The following is a 16,287-nucleotide window of genomic DNA, read 5'->3' on the forward strand; positions in this document are numbered from 1 at the left end:
GTTAATTTCTTCACTTTGATCACTGTTCTATGGTTATAAGATGGTAACATTAGGGGAAACTTAATGAAGCATATATGAGAACTCCCTGTATTTGCAACTCTTTTCTAAGTCTAAAATTATTTCAAAATTCAATGTTTAAAATATTGAAGTACTTTAAAAATATAAAAATATTATTATATATAATATAATTTCTTTTCTGTGAAGCACATCTGTGTCTATTTGTATCATTTTGGTTTCTAAACGTGTCCAATTGGCACCATTTAACTTCAGTGGACGCGTCACCATCTGTCCTCCAGAAGGAAAGAACTTTTGTCTTTACTTTGGTTGTCTCACTAAGAGAACATGGTTCCACAGCTCCTGTAACCTAAAAAGCCCATACTTTATCGTGTTATTATAATGAATATGCACATATAGAGTCACAAAGAGTATATGACAACTATTAATACAAAGAAGCCTTAAATATTTTAAAGTCTACTCAAGCAAGCCTAGGGAAGAGCTAAATTTCAGTTTAAAATGATTCTGGGGCTGATGGACTGTGACTAAGAGAACATAATAAATGGGCATGAGGTGCTCGGTCATAGATAAGCATCCACATTACTTAGCATAGAGAACTAGTGCCGTCCCTTAACAGTTACTCCTTCTCAAGAAAGAGGAGTAAGACAGAGACTTCCACCATTATGCAGCTGGGAGCCTCAGTGAGAGGCTCCCAAAAATCCATCCCTCAGGTTGAGCTCACTTCATAGTAGACGACTTTCTCATACTTCTTCCATGTCAGACATTCCCTCTGGTGAGTTTCATATGTAGATGATGTATTACAGAATTGTACACTTGAAACCTTTGTAATTTTGCTAACCATTGTCACCTCAATAAATTTTAATAAAAATAAAAAATAAATAAATCTCTAGATGCTATTATGAGGAGCACGCATAGCCACCCATAGATATTCCTCACTGACTAGAAATGAGTCTTGCCTTCTGATCCAACTAACTTTGAAAAAAAGTTATTGCAGTTATGATTTCAAAGGAAGTGAGTATAATGTTCTTGACAAGTCTTTAATTATATCAAATTTGTTCATCTTTAAAGTAAAAAGTTAAAATAAAAAATAATTACGTGGGTTACATAGAAATGAAATAGAGTATCCTAGAAACAGAGAAGAATTAGAGACAAGTATTTTAAATGTAAGTATCAGTAGTATTTTGCTACTTGCCTTTTAAATATTAATAATATCTACCTCAATAGGGGACACCGCTTTCATTACCAAAGTCAACATTCATCCAGTCTGTATAAAGTTTAGCAGCACCACGCATTCCGTTTTCTCATGAAAGTCTGTTTCTTGATTCATGCACAGGCTGTTCGCACCTACGGACATGAGATCCACATGACAGAATTTCTGGACAAGTTGGACTTCTACGTCTTGCCTGTGTTCAATATTGACGGTTATGTGTACACCTGGACCAAGGTATATGCACTAATATGAGAGGCGCTGATCCGATTAAAACCAACCACTTCCTATTGTACTTGTCCTAACCTCATAATCCACTTTCAGAACCGAATGTGGAGGAAGACCCGCTCCACCTATGCTGGAACTAAGTGCATTGGCACAGATCCCAACAGAAATTTTGATGCTGGTTGGTGTGGTAAGTATTTGGCTAATATAACTGAATGTTACATATATCTGTTGAGAAGCATAGGAGGAAAAGAACATAGGAAAACACAATAGTGTCTAACATAAGAAAAACTAAAATTTTGTATTGTAGAGTTCTAACTTCTGAAAGCATAGACAATAAAGTTTACTCATTCAGTCAATAAAAATGTACTATGTGCTCTGGTGTGTTCCCAAGTGCACTAAATGCTGGAAGCATAAGACTGAATAAACCAGACATAATCCTACTATCTGTGGAACGTACAATCTAGAAGAGACCATCATTAAATAGTTATTTAAATATAACTGATATAATTACAATTTTGTGATTCGACTCTCAGAAAATGATTACAATAATATAGAAATTTCTCATGGATATTATTCTGTCCCATACTTATTAATTTTCTTACACTATAATATATTGATCTCATTATATAATACTACACAGGGAAACACTGGTGATTTCACATGCAACTTTTCACCCTGCTAGCTTAAAAACACAGTACCCTAACCTTGTGACTAAATAGATACATACTTTATAACTTGTACATACATGAGGGTGATTGTAAGTACTCCTGTGAAAACCACTTATGTTTAACTCTCACATTTGAAAGATTGAAATATGTCTTGTGAGACCATTTACCACTAACAACAATGTGTGTTTTTCTAGTAAGGGGAGCCTCTCGAAATCCTTGTGATGAAACTTACTGTGGACCTGCTGCAGAGTCTGAAAAAGAGACCAAGGCCCTGGCGAATTTCATCCGCAACAACCTCTCTTCCATCAAAGCCTATCTGACAATCCACTCATACTCCCAGATGATGCTTTACCCTTACTCCTATGATTACAAAGTCACGGAGAACAATGTGGAGTTGGTAAGTAGTCATGATATTAGATATGGTATTTCACTGTTGCTATTTTTAAAATTCTATTCCTGAAACAAAATTTTAAGAACAATTTCTGGAAGTCCTATTATTGATTTTTGGTAATAGAAGCAAAAAACAGTAGATTTACAAGGAATCTGGAGATGGCTAGCTAAATGAGCTAAAAGAAATATGATTTTGATGAAGGGAATGGTCCCTAATGTGGTTTATTCACTAATTTTCAAAATGACAATAGTTCCACTTCTACCTGCTTCACCACAATACTGACTCATGGTGATTTCAGATGCATCTGGGATAATTAACAAAGTTCCTTCATCTCATACCTAATCTTAGTCAGGAAGCCAATTTTGTCAAGTTGCCTTGAGCTGGGTTTGACACAGGCAAAGTACGACAGATGCGAACAGGGTTGTGGCACATTTGGTTGACATTGGGTTAAGTGATGAGATCCTGAAATTGCTTATTTCACTGTTTGATTAAGTGAGAGACAGATGTAAATCAATCAATGAACAAATGCTGTGAATGGGTCCTTACTAGATACAGGAAATAATGCAAAGAAATGTAAATATCCCTGACTCAAAAAACTAGCAATCTTATAGAATCAAGATATAACCACATGAAAAGCAAAATACTATGAGTTTTATAACATTCAGATTAACAAATATCACACAGCAATGCCTAATTTTTTTTAAATAAGCAGGTTTGAATTCTTCAAACTACATATACACACACACACACACACACACATATATACACACATATATACATATATGCATATTTATATATATATGTGTATATATATATATGTATATATATATATACCTAAATTTATGAAACATCTGGCTGCCAGAAGTTGGGACCAGTGATCTAAAAGCACAAGTGTAAGATTTAAAGCATTTGAATTACAACAACAACAAAAAAAGAGAGATTCCACTCAGACAATGACATAGATATTTGCCTAACCTAAATACATAAATTTGAAAGCCCAGTAACTTTAACAACTGAAGATTGTTTTGTGCTCAGATTCAATCTTTCAGAGACCAAATAAAACACGTAATGCTGTAAATATTTTGTGAAGAACAAAACAGAAAAGTAACGCAGCCTCTTAGAAAAAGGATAGCTAATCGTTGGCCAGGTCCTTTAACGAAATGCTATTCTTCACAATGTTTCCCATTTTCCCTGTCTGTAGGGAAACATCGTTAGTTGGAACTATTAAACAGTTGAGTTTTCCAGTTACACTTGATCTGTATATATTCCCAGTGGGCGCTGACAGGCGTGCCGTCCAGAGACGGGTGTGGTCAGCTCCCCACTCTAGTCCTAGATTTCTGGCCACCAGAGGAGAAGAGGTGACGGTATGCTGTTTGCTCAATTTACGTGACTATGTTTAAATTGTACCACACCAGAAGAGAAAAAGACAAAGCCATGATAACTAAGCATGAATGAGTTAATAAGTAAAATAATAAAACTAAAATTATAAACCACATTAAGTGTAACAATAACCACCATGTCCAGTTTGCTCAATAGGAACTAGTGTTAAACACAGATTCTAGAAAACTAATGCTAATAGAAAAGCTTAAAGTATGCTTTGGAATTGAACGGCTTCACAAAGTTTCAATACCTTTTCTTATTTTGAGAATAAGTTTAAACCCTCTTAGTGATGAAACCTTTGTCACGCCACTGGCTCCATTCAATAATAGTAATAACATAGTATCTGGGCTACTCTTAAAGTCTACAGATTATCCTTTAAAGAAAAAGAATCAAGTAAATTCTACCTTTAGAATCTCCTGAATAATTTTCGCTAGTTCCTATGGGAGTTTTATCCAGAAAAAGACCTGAGAGTTAGTGGGTTTAGTGGGCCAGTTCACATGTGCCCCCAAGTGGTGTGAAGCCATTCCAGCAGGATGTGAGACACTGACACTCGTCCCCAAAATTCAGCTTTTCATTTAAAATCAAGGAAAGAGAGGTAATAGTAAAAAAGATATTAGAAATCCTGTCCTGCAAAATCATTTTTTAAATTCTATTAGCAAAGAAGTGGGATAAACAGAATTATATCAAAATAAAATATCCATCATCTCAAAAAAAAGCACAATCCACAAAATAATCTCATCTTGGATGTTTATTTTTACACTCACACAACTAATAAATTCAAAGAAAGTTCCGTGCTACATCTTTTTCAGAACACAATAAGATAGGTTATCAAAAGACAAAACTTAATTGCACTTACATCACACTCATTGATTTAAAAGTTACTTTAATTTCCAATAATTTTTTCTATGATTAAACTTTTGCCTAGTATCCTAAGAGAAATATTTAAATGCCACTAGTAAAATCTAAGATAAATGTTACTTGATTATTTGATTCATTGGGGATCTAAATTTAGTTTGGCGCCCCAAAGCAACTTAAATCTCTTGAGTAAGTAAAGATCCTTTTGATCTTTTTCTTATTTTGTATAATTCCAATTCACTTACTTTATACGTACATTTTGCTAGAATAACTCATAAATACAGTGTTATTACAAACATATGTTCAGCCAAAAGAGAATTTGAGTCTCTGAAAAAGAAAAACATTACCTTTTTTCATGGTTTTTATGTGTAATGAGGATGTCAAGGGGGAAAGTAAAAGTCTTGGTATAGAAAGATGAAAGATCCATCCAAACCTAGTGCCTCCATGTTGATTCTCAGAAAAATGTGACTCCACCGTACAAAACAAAAGTTAGGAAAAGATTAATAGGATAAATTGTGGGCATACCACATTATAGATAAGTCAGAATTTTCTTAAAGTAATGCGAAGTAGATTTTGTCTTATACAATATAAATAAATATATTTATTTATTTATCCTTACAAAGCTTATAAGATTATATTTGCAATAAAAAATGCTTCAAGACTCTAGGCTGAAGGAAATTATTCTGTACTTATACTAGCATTCTCAGCCCAAATCTAGGACGTATCATAAGTAGTAATCCTTTGATATCTGAGTCATGATGAAAATGTATGTGGCTTCATTTCTGAAAGATCTTACATGTACGTTGCCTGACAATTGCTCGTATCATGGGACAACCTTCAGACAGAAGAAAGGCAGAGATAGGAATGCAAAAGACCAATGAAGTGAAAGAACAGAATCCCATGGATTATAAATAAGGCTACCAAGAAATATATCTTCGGCAGATCAGTAAACAAGTATGAGGAATCATGGGAGTCTTTTCCTTGCATAGTGCTTCCCAGTTAGCAAACCACTTTCACACATACCAGTACTATATTATTTAAAGAAAGAATATAAAGTGTACTGTGAGTTTCCACTGGGCTCATAAATTGTCCAGTTCCTCGCTGTTGACATCTTCAATATAAAGCTACCACTATCGTCAAAGAAAATTTTAAGGCCCAGATAAAAAGCACACTTATATTTCCAAAATTTAAAGTATAATGAAATATTGAATTAAATGGCCTCTTTACTGTCAGAGGAAAATAAAATAAAACTAGGAGACATATTTGAAAAGGCTCCCAGACTTATCCAAATCTTTGCATCTATTGAGTATGGAGAAGCTCTCAATCTTTGATCCACCTTCCCCCGCCAAAGAGGCCCACATGGCACTGTTAATAATAAACATTATTATAATACCACGTCCAAGTTCAAAATGCAGGAAGCCAGAATAATCACTGGTCAACTAAGGACCTTGACCCACTCCCTAGACTGACCAAATGGAAAGCTGGTGTGAACGATACACGGAAAGGGGAAGACCCAGGACATGCATCTCACACCACATTTCTGCAGTAGAAGCACAGAATTTCACAGCTGGAAATCTTGGAATTTCTCTGCTTCTGGTTCCTCGCTTTCCAGCAGAGACAATGAAGGCTTGGCTAAGCCAAGCACAGTAGTAGAAGAAGCCTAGGGCCCGAAGGTTTTCCGAGGTTGCTGCAATTTCCAACGACACACACCTCTTTGTACGGCCGTGCTCAATGCTGGTGCCCTTGTGGCTGTTTGGCAGAAGAGTATTCATGCCTGACTTCTCAGGGCCCAGTCTTTAGGATTCTGGCCCGGGCTTTCATTAACCAGAAGAACGGGAATAAACAGTCTTTCTGAAAAATTATTAAACTTGACCAAAGATAGAAATCTATTTTTAAAGTCTAACACATTCCTGTCTAGTGTCACCTCACTACCTCTTAATTAAAGTTTTAGTCAAGAAGCCACCAAGACGGAAATCCACTGCTCAACCCACGCATGTGAGCGTAAGGCAAGATGATGGTTGGGGATAAACGTAAGCAAGAGAAGGAAGAAATACTGTGATTAGGAGGTGGGCAATTGTAGGGCCGTGCTCACCCCCAATCACAGATGTCACCATGTCCCTGCCTGAGAAAAGTGACAAGGCAGGTGACCAGCAGCTAAGGCAGACAGGACAGGACGTGAGACACAAAACACTCACTTCAGGAATTTTCTCAGAATTTCTAATCTCACTTAAAAGACAAAAAAATTTTAAACGACAGCTGCAGAATTTCTTTGACTATTGAAACTGGTGGCTGATTTACTGTTACACATTTTAAGTGACTTCTTGGCCTGTTAAAATCCTCCTGCAGTGCCTGGTCAGTACAGTTACCAGAAATTTCACTGAGTACCTAGTAAGTGCACAGCATAACCCGTGGTTCCTGCAGTTGAGAACTGAGAACATAGGAGCTTATTGGAACAGTAAGACTCGGATATCCTGTACCACTCGAGAGAAGGACAGCCTCCAACGAGGCACAGCAACAGAAATTCAGGGCAGGGAAATGGCACTACGTGATGAATCTGTTCATCAAAAGTTATAGAGGAGATACAATTTGTTCTGAGCCTTGAAGGATGGGAAGAATTTGGGGGGCGGGGGCAGAGAAAGGAAGAGTGCATTTCAGGCAGAGAAGAGCCAACAAATGTGCAACAGTGGGACTGAAAAATGGAGTTGTGGCGAGTAAAAGAGGTCAGTCTGATTTGAGTGTTCTTGTGAGAGAAGAGTGGGAATGAGGCAACCAGATTAGGGAGGAACTTGAATGTCAGAATGAATCCTGAGCCCATGGCCTGCTAAACAGGTTTACCAGCTCAAATATAGGACTCCCAGTTACATTTAAATTTGAGATAAACAATACATAATTTTTACTATTTAAGTATGTTCCAGATAGTGCATGGGACAGACTTATACTGAAAAAGAATTTTTTGTTTATCTGAAATTTAAATTTAACTGGGTATCCTGTATTTTTGTTTGCTAAATCAGGCAATCCTGCTGGTAAAGTGCTATTTTAGCAGGATTGACCTAGCAGGAGTGTTTAGGAAACACCTGTACTACTGTCAACAGAGAAAAATAAGGATTCAGAGCACCTTTAAAACCAGTTATCTTCCTTTTTAGTTTTTTTCCTATAAAATACACTCTTTGCCATAATGATGTCTTTTATCTTACTTCCCTTGAAACTAATTTTGCTCCCTTCCCTGCCCCCAGAGGACATTTGGCAACGTTGGGGAGACAATTTTGGTTGTCATTACTGTGGGAGTGGTCCTGGCATCTTGTGCGTCGAGGCCAGGGGAATGCAACTAAACACCCTCCAATGCACAGGGCAGCCTTCACCACAAAGAATTATCCAGCCCACATGTCAGGAGTGCCAAGGTTGAGAAACCCTGCTTTAAACAAAGATAAGAACAGAGTCACGTTCCTAGCCAAAGATGCCTGGCTTTCACAGGACCTCACACTCTCCTCACAAAGAATTTACAATGTTTTGCACATCTGAAGTGCAAGAAACCCTATACATCCCCATTTTACAGCATTTATTTATTTTTTTAATAGATATTTGGAAGAAGCACCACTTCCATACACACACAAAAAGAAATTAAAAAAAATTTTCTGGACTTTGAAACTTCAGCTGACTCACGTTTCACATTTTCCTTGAATTTTAAAGAGCTTAAAAATATGTCTGTAGATTAGCCAAAAAAAAAAAAAAAAAAAAAATGTGGTTTACATAAGTGGAAACTTTCCCACACTCCCCGTGGGCTCGGCCGAGATAGCAGGCCCACTCCCCTAAGCCAAGTCTTTCCCTAACTCCTCCTCTTTAATCTCAGGACTTTGTAGCCAGAGCTAGGGCTTGTTTACCCTGTTTTTCTCAGAAACATGTTTGTGTTTTCAAGTCCCAAAGGCACTCTCCTCAGCCTGCTTGTAGGCTTTGCATGCTTTTCCTTTTGCACCAAAAAAGTTAAACTATAAAGTTAAATTCCTCCTGGGTCCCTTGGTGCAAGTTAGCCATTATCATAGGACATAAGGAAGAAAACTGCAGTTAAAAATCATTCCGATGCTTCCATTATCACATGCATCCACCCAGAGGGATGGTTAAACTGAGGACTTCAAGTTAGAAACAAAGTTCTGAAGAAAATTCCTTTGAATTGGTTTATACCCCAAGTCAGTCGGGGGCGTTTGTTTTCTTCTACTGTAATAATGGACCAGTGGAAGATTAGAAGAGGCAGTCCACCCTCGTGACACTGGCTGTGTGCGTGAAGGTGGCAATGACGACTGTGAGCGCAATCATGAGACAGGGGCTTCCTGATCACGTGCTACCTGGGAACACAGGTCAGTGGAAAAAACATCCTCACCTTATTCATCTCACCAGCCCCCTGGAGCTCAGAGCCCGGGGAAACATTACACTAGTTGGTCCTTTGTCTCTTGGGCTTTGAGTTAGATGTGACATTTTAGACTCCCTCTGTCTTTTGCTCTATGACCAAGGCTTCTTTTTAAGAAAACAGGTGACAAAAGAGAACATGCATAAGACGTGGTAGGAAACACATATCTAAAGATTAATAAAGGCTAGCCATGTTTGGCCTTGACTGAAAGCACAGTTTTCTCTGAGGCTGATTTATATTTAGCTTCCTTCTGTTCTTTACAATTGGTAAAACCAGCTCCAGCAACACTTTTTGAAGTATTCGAAGGCCACAAGAAGTGAAAAAGAGCACAGGATTTAAAGCAAGAAGAACCTAGCTCAAGTCAGCCACTTACCAGGGCTGCGTGCCCTTGGGCACGTTCTTTTATCCTCTCTGAGTTTCAGCTCTTTTATCTGTAAAATGGGGATAAAAATATCTAGCTCTTATCAAGAGCTCTTTGTAGAGTCAGTCTAAGGTTTATGTAAATGTTAGTTCTTGTTTTGAACCCACTGAGCAAGGATGTAAGATGTCTCTCAAATGACAGGTTGTATAGAAAGTGCCATTAATTGGAGCTTTCCAAGATGTGGATCACACTCGGATGTGCTATTGCTTCTGTGGGTCTTTCGTCAGCTGTCTTAGTCCCTTTTTACAGAGCGGTGCAGGGGAAAGGAGATACCACTCTCACATTTTAGCAAATGCAGGAATCACCTCTCTTCCGTTTCTGGCAGGGGTCAGCCACCCGGCTTGGTTGAAACATCCCCCCCAGCACGCTGCCCCCCCCCCATGGCATTCCATTCTGCTAGAAAATTCTGTGTCGATGAAATGTGGACAGATAATGTTGGGAAGATAAATGAGTAACATTTGTGAAAGTATTTGAACTCTTCAAAAGAAAAGACCCACATTGATTCCAGGGATTTTTGTTAAGATAACTGGAATTTAAAATATGATATTTTGGTTGATTAATATCTGTTCTGACTTTTTTGTCTCTTGGCTTTGAGGGGCTGAGAGAAAGGGTCCACAGATTTCATTTTAAAAAATTAATGGAAATCAGTAAAGTGCACAGCAGAGGTCAATGTCTAAATGTGGGAACCCATCAGCTGTCACTACATGGCACAGCCACCCACCCCACAAGCATCCCAATCTCCACTCAAGTGGGTCATAGGTCACCCTTTGCAAAGCTAAGCACTCTGCACCCCCATCTAAATCAGGCCGGTTTGTAATGCCCTGAAGTCCTAGAATAAGACTCCATCCACCAGTCATGTGCTAAGTGCTGTGCCACCGGCAAAATGAATAGCCAAGGAGCTATTCCTCTGACAAGGAGCTCCCCTGGGGGACAAATAAATGCCCCCCAGAAAAAACTGGTGACAGCACAGAGTGACAGGAACTCTGATAGACGTGTGAGCCTTGAGAAGGGAGGGGGCTCAATGCTCCCTAAGAGGTTTAGGGCAGCTTGGCAAGGAAGGGGACACTAAAACTGAATCTAGAAGAACAATAGCAATTCTCCATGTGAACAAGGAGGGAAAGGGGATGGCACCCAAGGGAGAAGGATACCCTCCTCACGGAGGTCAGGAGAGGCAGGGGCGGGTGTACAGGGATGAGTTCAGGGAAACCTAGCCCGGAAGGAACATGGGGGCACACGGCAAATGCCACGGCCTGCGAGAGAAGGGACAGGCCAGCTCACTTTCTTTGTGCCAGGAAAGGAGGCTGGCCTTCACCAGAAGGTGAGGGCCGCTGAAAGGTGTGCTGGCGAGGCGGTGCTCAGAGGACGAGTGATGACGAGAGGGCAGCCGAGGACAAGGAGAGGCAAAGCCAAGGCTCCAACCAAATGTTCCTGCACCAGTGACAGAAACAACACGGCGGCCACTTTAAGATGACGTCAATCTCAGACATTGCTTCAGTATCAGAGGCAGAGCACAAGACGCCTATGAGGCTTGGAAAGCTCTTGGTTATCACATTGAGGGAAGGCGAGGAGAACATTTTTGTGTGGCCCTGACGGTGGTTATGACTCACCTGATAGATTGATTAAGTCAGAAGAGGTAACAGATCATCACAAGTAGGCCCCTTAGGTTTTGTGGCATAACTCAAATGTTATGTTATACCAGTAAATATATTGAGAGACTGGAGGTCAATTGATACACAGGAGTTCAATAGATGATGACAATGATTTGTCTTAAATCTTCTCTAGTCGTCATAACGTTTCGCCTTTGGAACTAATCCTGAAGAATCATATTTCTTTTTTCCCCAGCTTTACTGAGATATAATTGACATGTAACACTGTGTAATTGAAGGTGTACAACAGGATGACTTGATACATGCATGTACTGTGACATGTTTACCACATTAGTTAACATACCCTCTACCTCACATAATTACCATTTTGCTGCTATTGTTCTGGTGAGAACACCAAAGCTCTTCTCTCATAGCACCCCTCAAGTGTAACACAGTATCCTTGACTGTTTTCACAATGCGGGCCCTTAGATCACCGGAACTTATTAGAGTCTGATTTCTGCTCAATAAAACTAGTAATTCAAGGCTTAAGGGAGAGGGGAAAAGAAAAAAAAACGCAATAGATGAAAAGGCTGAAGAAGCTAACTAGAGAAGGAATAAAATCTTGGGGGGATCAGAGGTTCTGCCTTCCAGAGAAATAGCTAACGAGAGATGTCCTTGGGTAATGGCAAGTTAAATTGTAGAATAGTAAAAACATACTGTTTACATCCCAAAAGAATTGGTACCTCATCATGTTTCACATCTCTGAAAGATGGTTTGAAATCTATTCTGAGCATTATGCAATGCTCAGAATTATTCTGATTCCAACTGGCAATAGGCCCTCTACTAAAAAGTGGCCAGAAGACCTAACCAGTGTGTTGGTCAGAATAAGATTAAACAACAGGGACTACACATTTAGATCACAGCAGTACATGTTTCATGCCGTAAGAGGAAGCACATATTAGTTTACCAGTTTGGAAGAAAGGAAAGTGAAACCCTAAAATTTCCAAGTTACTGTGCTAGAACTCCGAGAATAATGTTAGTTCCAAAAAACAGATCGCATCATTTCAGTGGACCAAACCAGAAAATCACGATTTCAATTTTATAATTCTTTGTAAATTTTCTAATGTACCATTTGGTTGATGAAGCATTAATTCTTTGGGAGCTAGAACCCTTGAAGTATTATAGACCTGCCCTCATCGATTTACATAAGACACTACTAAACTGGTTTTGATATTAGAAAAAGAAAGAAGCGAAGTTACTACATTGTAAAAATAGAATCATTCTGATTTCATTACCAACCTCACAGTTTTCCAAGCATGTGTACAAGACATAATTATGATGCCAAAATACAAAATACAGCTAGCTTCATAACCAGAATGAATTGTGGCTTATTCTCCTGCAGTAAACAATCGGATTTTCAAATCTATTCCCCTAACAGCCTACGCAGGCCTTGTTTTCAAGGGATTGACTTAAACAGGCAGTACGTCAGTGGGTGTGAAAGCACTTACGGTGCCGGGAGGGGCTAGGGACGGAGGTCTTCTCCTTAGGACCTCTGTGCAGGGGCAGGAGGGCAATGAGCTTCTGAGAGGGTGATGTTGCTTCTAAGAAGAAAATAATACACATATGTTAGGATCTGCTACTTCTTTTTATTCTGGTATTCAAATGGTCTGAAATAGAATGAATAGTCTCTAATTATTCAGTCTGAATCTTCCAGGCTAGGACCACCCCTCGTCCTTGGATCTGACAATTCCTCAGCATCTCTATACTGGCACTGAATGTTGCTTTGGCTCCTCAGTCGTTCATGTGCAGAGCTGCTCATGCTCCTGCCCCCACTCCCATAATCCTATCATGGCTTGATCTTGGCTTTATAATCTGCCACAGTCACAGGTGGTTTTTGTTTTCTGTTTGGGGTTATTTTCTGTGTATTTGATTTGTTTTCATGGGCCTGTGATAGGTAGACCACCTCTTTGCACAACCATAAAGACTTCCATGCCTCCAGCTTTTCTCTCACAAGTTCCAGAGACAGGACTTACCAAACTAATCCTTAGACATAACCTAGTTTTTAATACAGTGACATTTTACCATGTCAGTAAATGTGATATCTGGGACAGGTACAGATCGCTACACCTCATTTCTCTAGCCTAAACTAAGGTTTAAAAAAAATGTCTAACAAGCCTAAATAAGAATTCCAGTTTTTTTTTTTTTAAAAAAAGCCATCTAAATTCCGTGTAAATAAAGAAAATGAAAAGAGTGTCCTCTGAATGAAATAGAACTTAGTCCTAGGATTCATACTTTACTGCAACAATGATTTAAAATAAATGAAGGATCAAATTCTCAAATAATAGGGTAAGAGAAGTGCTGACCATCCTCAGAGGTCCAACAAATAGTTACTAGAGAACCACCAAGTGGCAAGCCCTGAACTAGACGCTGGGGACACTGAGATAAAAGACAGAAAAGTCACTAAGGATTCAGAGGCCAGCAAATGGTGTTGACACAATATGACACATTCTGTGAGTGACAGAGGGAAGCTGGGAGTGACTGCTTAGGGCTTAGAGAAGACATCCTTTCACAAAAATCACTTGGATCATAAGACTAAGTTAGCGGGGGAAATTGGAGTGGGGTCTGGGTAAGTATGAAACACTAACCCAAATTGGGACTTACACATCTTCAGTGTCTTAAAAATAATGTGTTTGTTTGTCAGTGTGTGCTTTTATTTATTTACTCACTTACTGCTGGTTCTGTTGCAGAATGCCCTGGCTAAAGCGACTGTGAAAGAACTTGCCACACTGCACGGCACCAAGTACACATATGGCCCAGGAGCGACAACAATCTGTGAGTCTTGGCTTCAGAACTGTGCAAGGACACCACATGCCTAAAAAAGGCGACAAATGGGTCCCAGATCCCTTCTTTTCTGATCATTTTAAAGCATGTGGCTTTTGCCTGAAAATGATTTTTTTTTTTTTTTTTTTTTTTATAAAACACGTCATCAGTCCTCTGTTCAGAGAAAAAAGAATATCCCTTTCAACCCACAGAAGCGTTTGCTCTCTGTGAACATCTATTGAGAATGGACCATGTGCCCTTACAGGGTGCTAGGAAAGAAAGAAAAGAGGGAGAGGCGGAGAAGGGGAAGGAAGGGACCAGCACAGAACCCACAGTAGAGAAACAGGAAGGTGAACATACTCGTAGATGTGCTAAGTGCTGGGACAGAAGGATGCACGAGGAAAGTGCACATCCCAGGACTCGCCAGCCCAGCCTGCAGAGTCAGGGATAAGTCCCACAGTGGTGACACGCTGTATCTGGAAGGACAGTTGCTGGAGGAAAGCATGAGAGGGAGTGTTGTCCTAGCTAACAGCCTGCAGGTGACGGGCTACTTCAGGCTGGAGCCAGTCCCTCCTGATAAGTCACTGGCACACTCAGTGTGTGCCAGTGAGTGAGAACACACACAGCACGGCAGTGAGGCTGGACGAGACCCCAGGCCTTGGATGCTATGGAGTTTAGATTTCCCTGGGAAAGCACCGTCAGCGGGCTCTGCTGTCAGCTCTACTTAGATTTTCCTTTGCCGTGCCACGATTTCTTTCCGCCCCAGGTCTAAGAGGACTAGAAATACAAGAACAAAGGCCCAGTCCTGTCAGCAAGGGGCCTCCAATGCGGTTGGAGAGGCACCAATCCTAAGGCTTTTTAAAAAGCTTTATGTAGGATACAGTTTTCTGTATTCGTGTCCTTTTTCAAACTACTCTGAATCAGATGGGGCATACTATTTTCTTAAGGGGTCTAGCAGAAATAACTCATCTATCCATATGTTGCGAACTTCTTGTATATTTTATTCATATTAGTTCAATGAGGTATATTTTTTCATTATACCATAAATCCTTGGAGGGCAGAGGTCTTTCCCCTGTCCTGACATCTCCAGAGTTGAGCCCATGGCCTGCTGCTCAGTGGGGCTGTACAACTGCTGATTGACTGACGGGCTGAATGAATGAATGAAAAAAATGAATGAATGAATGAATGAATGAATGAATACATAATCTATGTGGCAGTGACATCATAACTGTTATTGAATGAATAACTGAATGAATGCCTAATCTATGCAAAGATATACACTAGAATCTGAGGAAACAAAAATGAAAGCACAGCTCTGCCCTGCAGCTGCTCCAGTTTCATCATTCAGCACAGTTTCAGCAGGGTTTGGCGTCCTCTCCTCTCACCGGTCACCATGCATCTTTCCTTATTTCCTAGGAGATACACATTCTTTTCCCAGAAAAAATACATATTTTGTTAACAAGTTATATACTATATAGCAGTTTACCATAGCATACAAGTACCCTGAGAAGTTTATATATTACAAATTACATGCTTCCTAGGGTATGAAACACATCATTCTCACAAAGTAAGCTTAGAGATAAGACTGGACTCATTTTCTTCCACTAGCACCCCTCCCCCCGTATCTTTTATGATCCAGTTTACCGGAAAACTGGCCTACCTATATTATTTTGCACAGTGGAACATTTGTAATTATAAAAGAAAGCTGGCATGTTTAAAAATGTCCTTCCAGATGTAAAGCTCTCTCGTCTGCGGCTTGCACATTTCAGATCCTGCTGCTGGAGGCTCTGACGACTGGGCTTACGACCAAGGCATCAAATACTCCTTCACCTTTGAACTCCGGGATAAAGGCAGATATGGCTTCACGCTTCCCGAGTCCCAGATCCGGCCGACCTGTGAGGAGATGATGCTGGCCATCAAGCACCTCGCCAACTACGTCCTGGAGCACATGTACTAGCGGAGAATGTCGACAGCCGTACTTCAAAATGCTCACTCTTTGTTTCTTTTCTACCCTGAATTCTAATTTGTGATTGCCTGGAGGGTTCCAGATCCCAATCCTTCTTTTAGGCTTCTGGGTCTATTAAATTACTTGGATCTTTTAATGTTTGTCATAATAAACGTGAATCCGTATAACTGGAAAACCTGACAGACGGTCTACTTCTTTGGGAAAAAATGGTGTGAACAAATGATGAAGGCAGCTGTGCGCAGGTAACTGGGGGAGTCAGCCGTAAGGGAGTTACGTCCTGGGGGGGGGGGGGGGGGGGGACTGGCCAGCGCTGCAGAGTAGAGATGCACCGGTTACAAAGAATAACTATAA

The 16,287-nt window shown here is 39.9% G+C and overlaps 1 protein-coding gene across 1 annotated transcript in view; it reads left to right on the forward strand.

The window, feature by feature from the left end:
- Positions 1–16,111, forward strand: part of CPB1 (carboxypeptidase B1) — a 31,327-nt gene extending 15,216 nt beyond the window's left edge. The window contains exons 7-11 of the mRNA XM_033134300.1: positions 1,349–1,459; positions 1,547–1,637; positions 2,313–2,515; positions 13,898–13,982; positions 15,740–16,111. Coding sequence (XP_032990191.1) covers positions 1,349–1,459; positions 1,547–1,637; positions 2,313–2,515; positions 13,898–13,982; positions 15,740–15,927 — 678 coding nt within the window. The 3' untranslated portion in view covers positions 15,928–16,111. The remainder of the gene's footprint in view (positions 1–1,348; positions 1,460–1,546; positions 1,638–2,312; positions 2,516–13,897; positions 13,983–15,739) is intronic.
- The last annotated feature ends 176 nt before the right edge of the window (positions 16,112–16,287 follow it).

This window comes from Rhinolophus ferrumequinum, chromosome 2 (assembly GCF_004115265.2).
Source record: "Rhinolophus ferrumequinum isolate MPI-CBG mRhiFer1 chromosome 2, mRhiFer1_v1.p, whole genome shotgun sequence".
Classification (NCBI taxonomy): Eukaryota; Metazoa; Chordata; class Mammalia; order Chiroptera; family Rhinolophidae; genus Rhinolophus; species Rhinolophus ferrumequinum.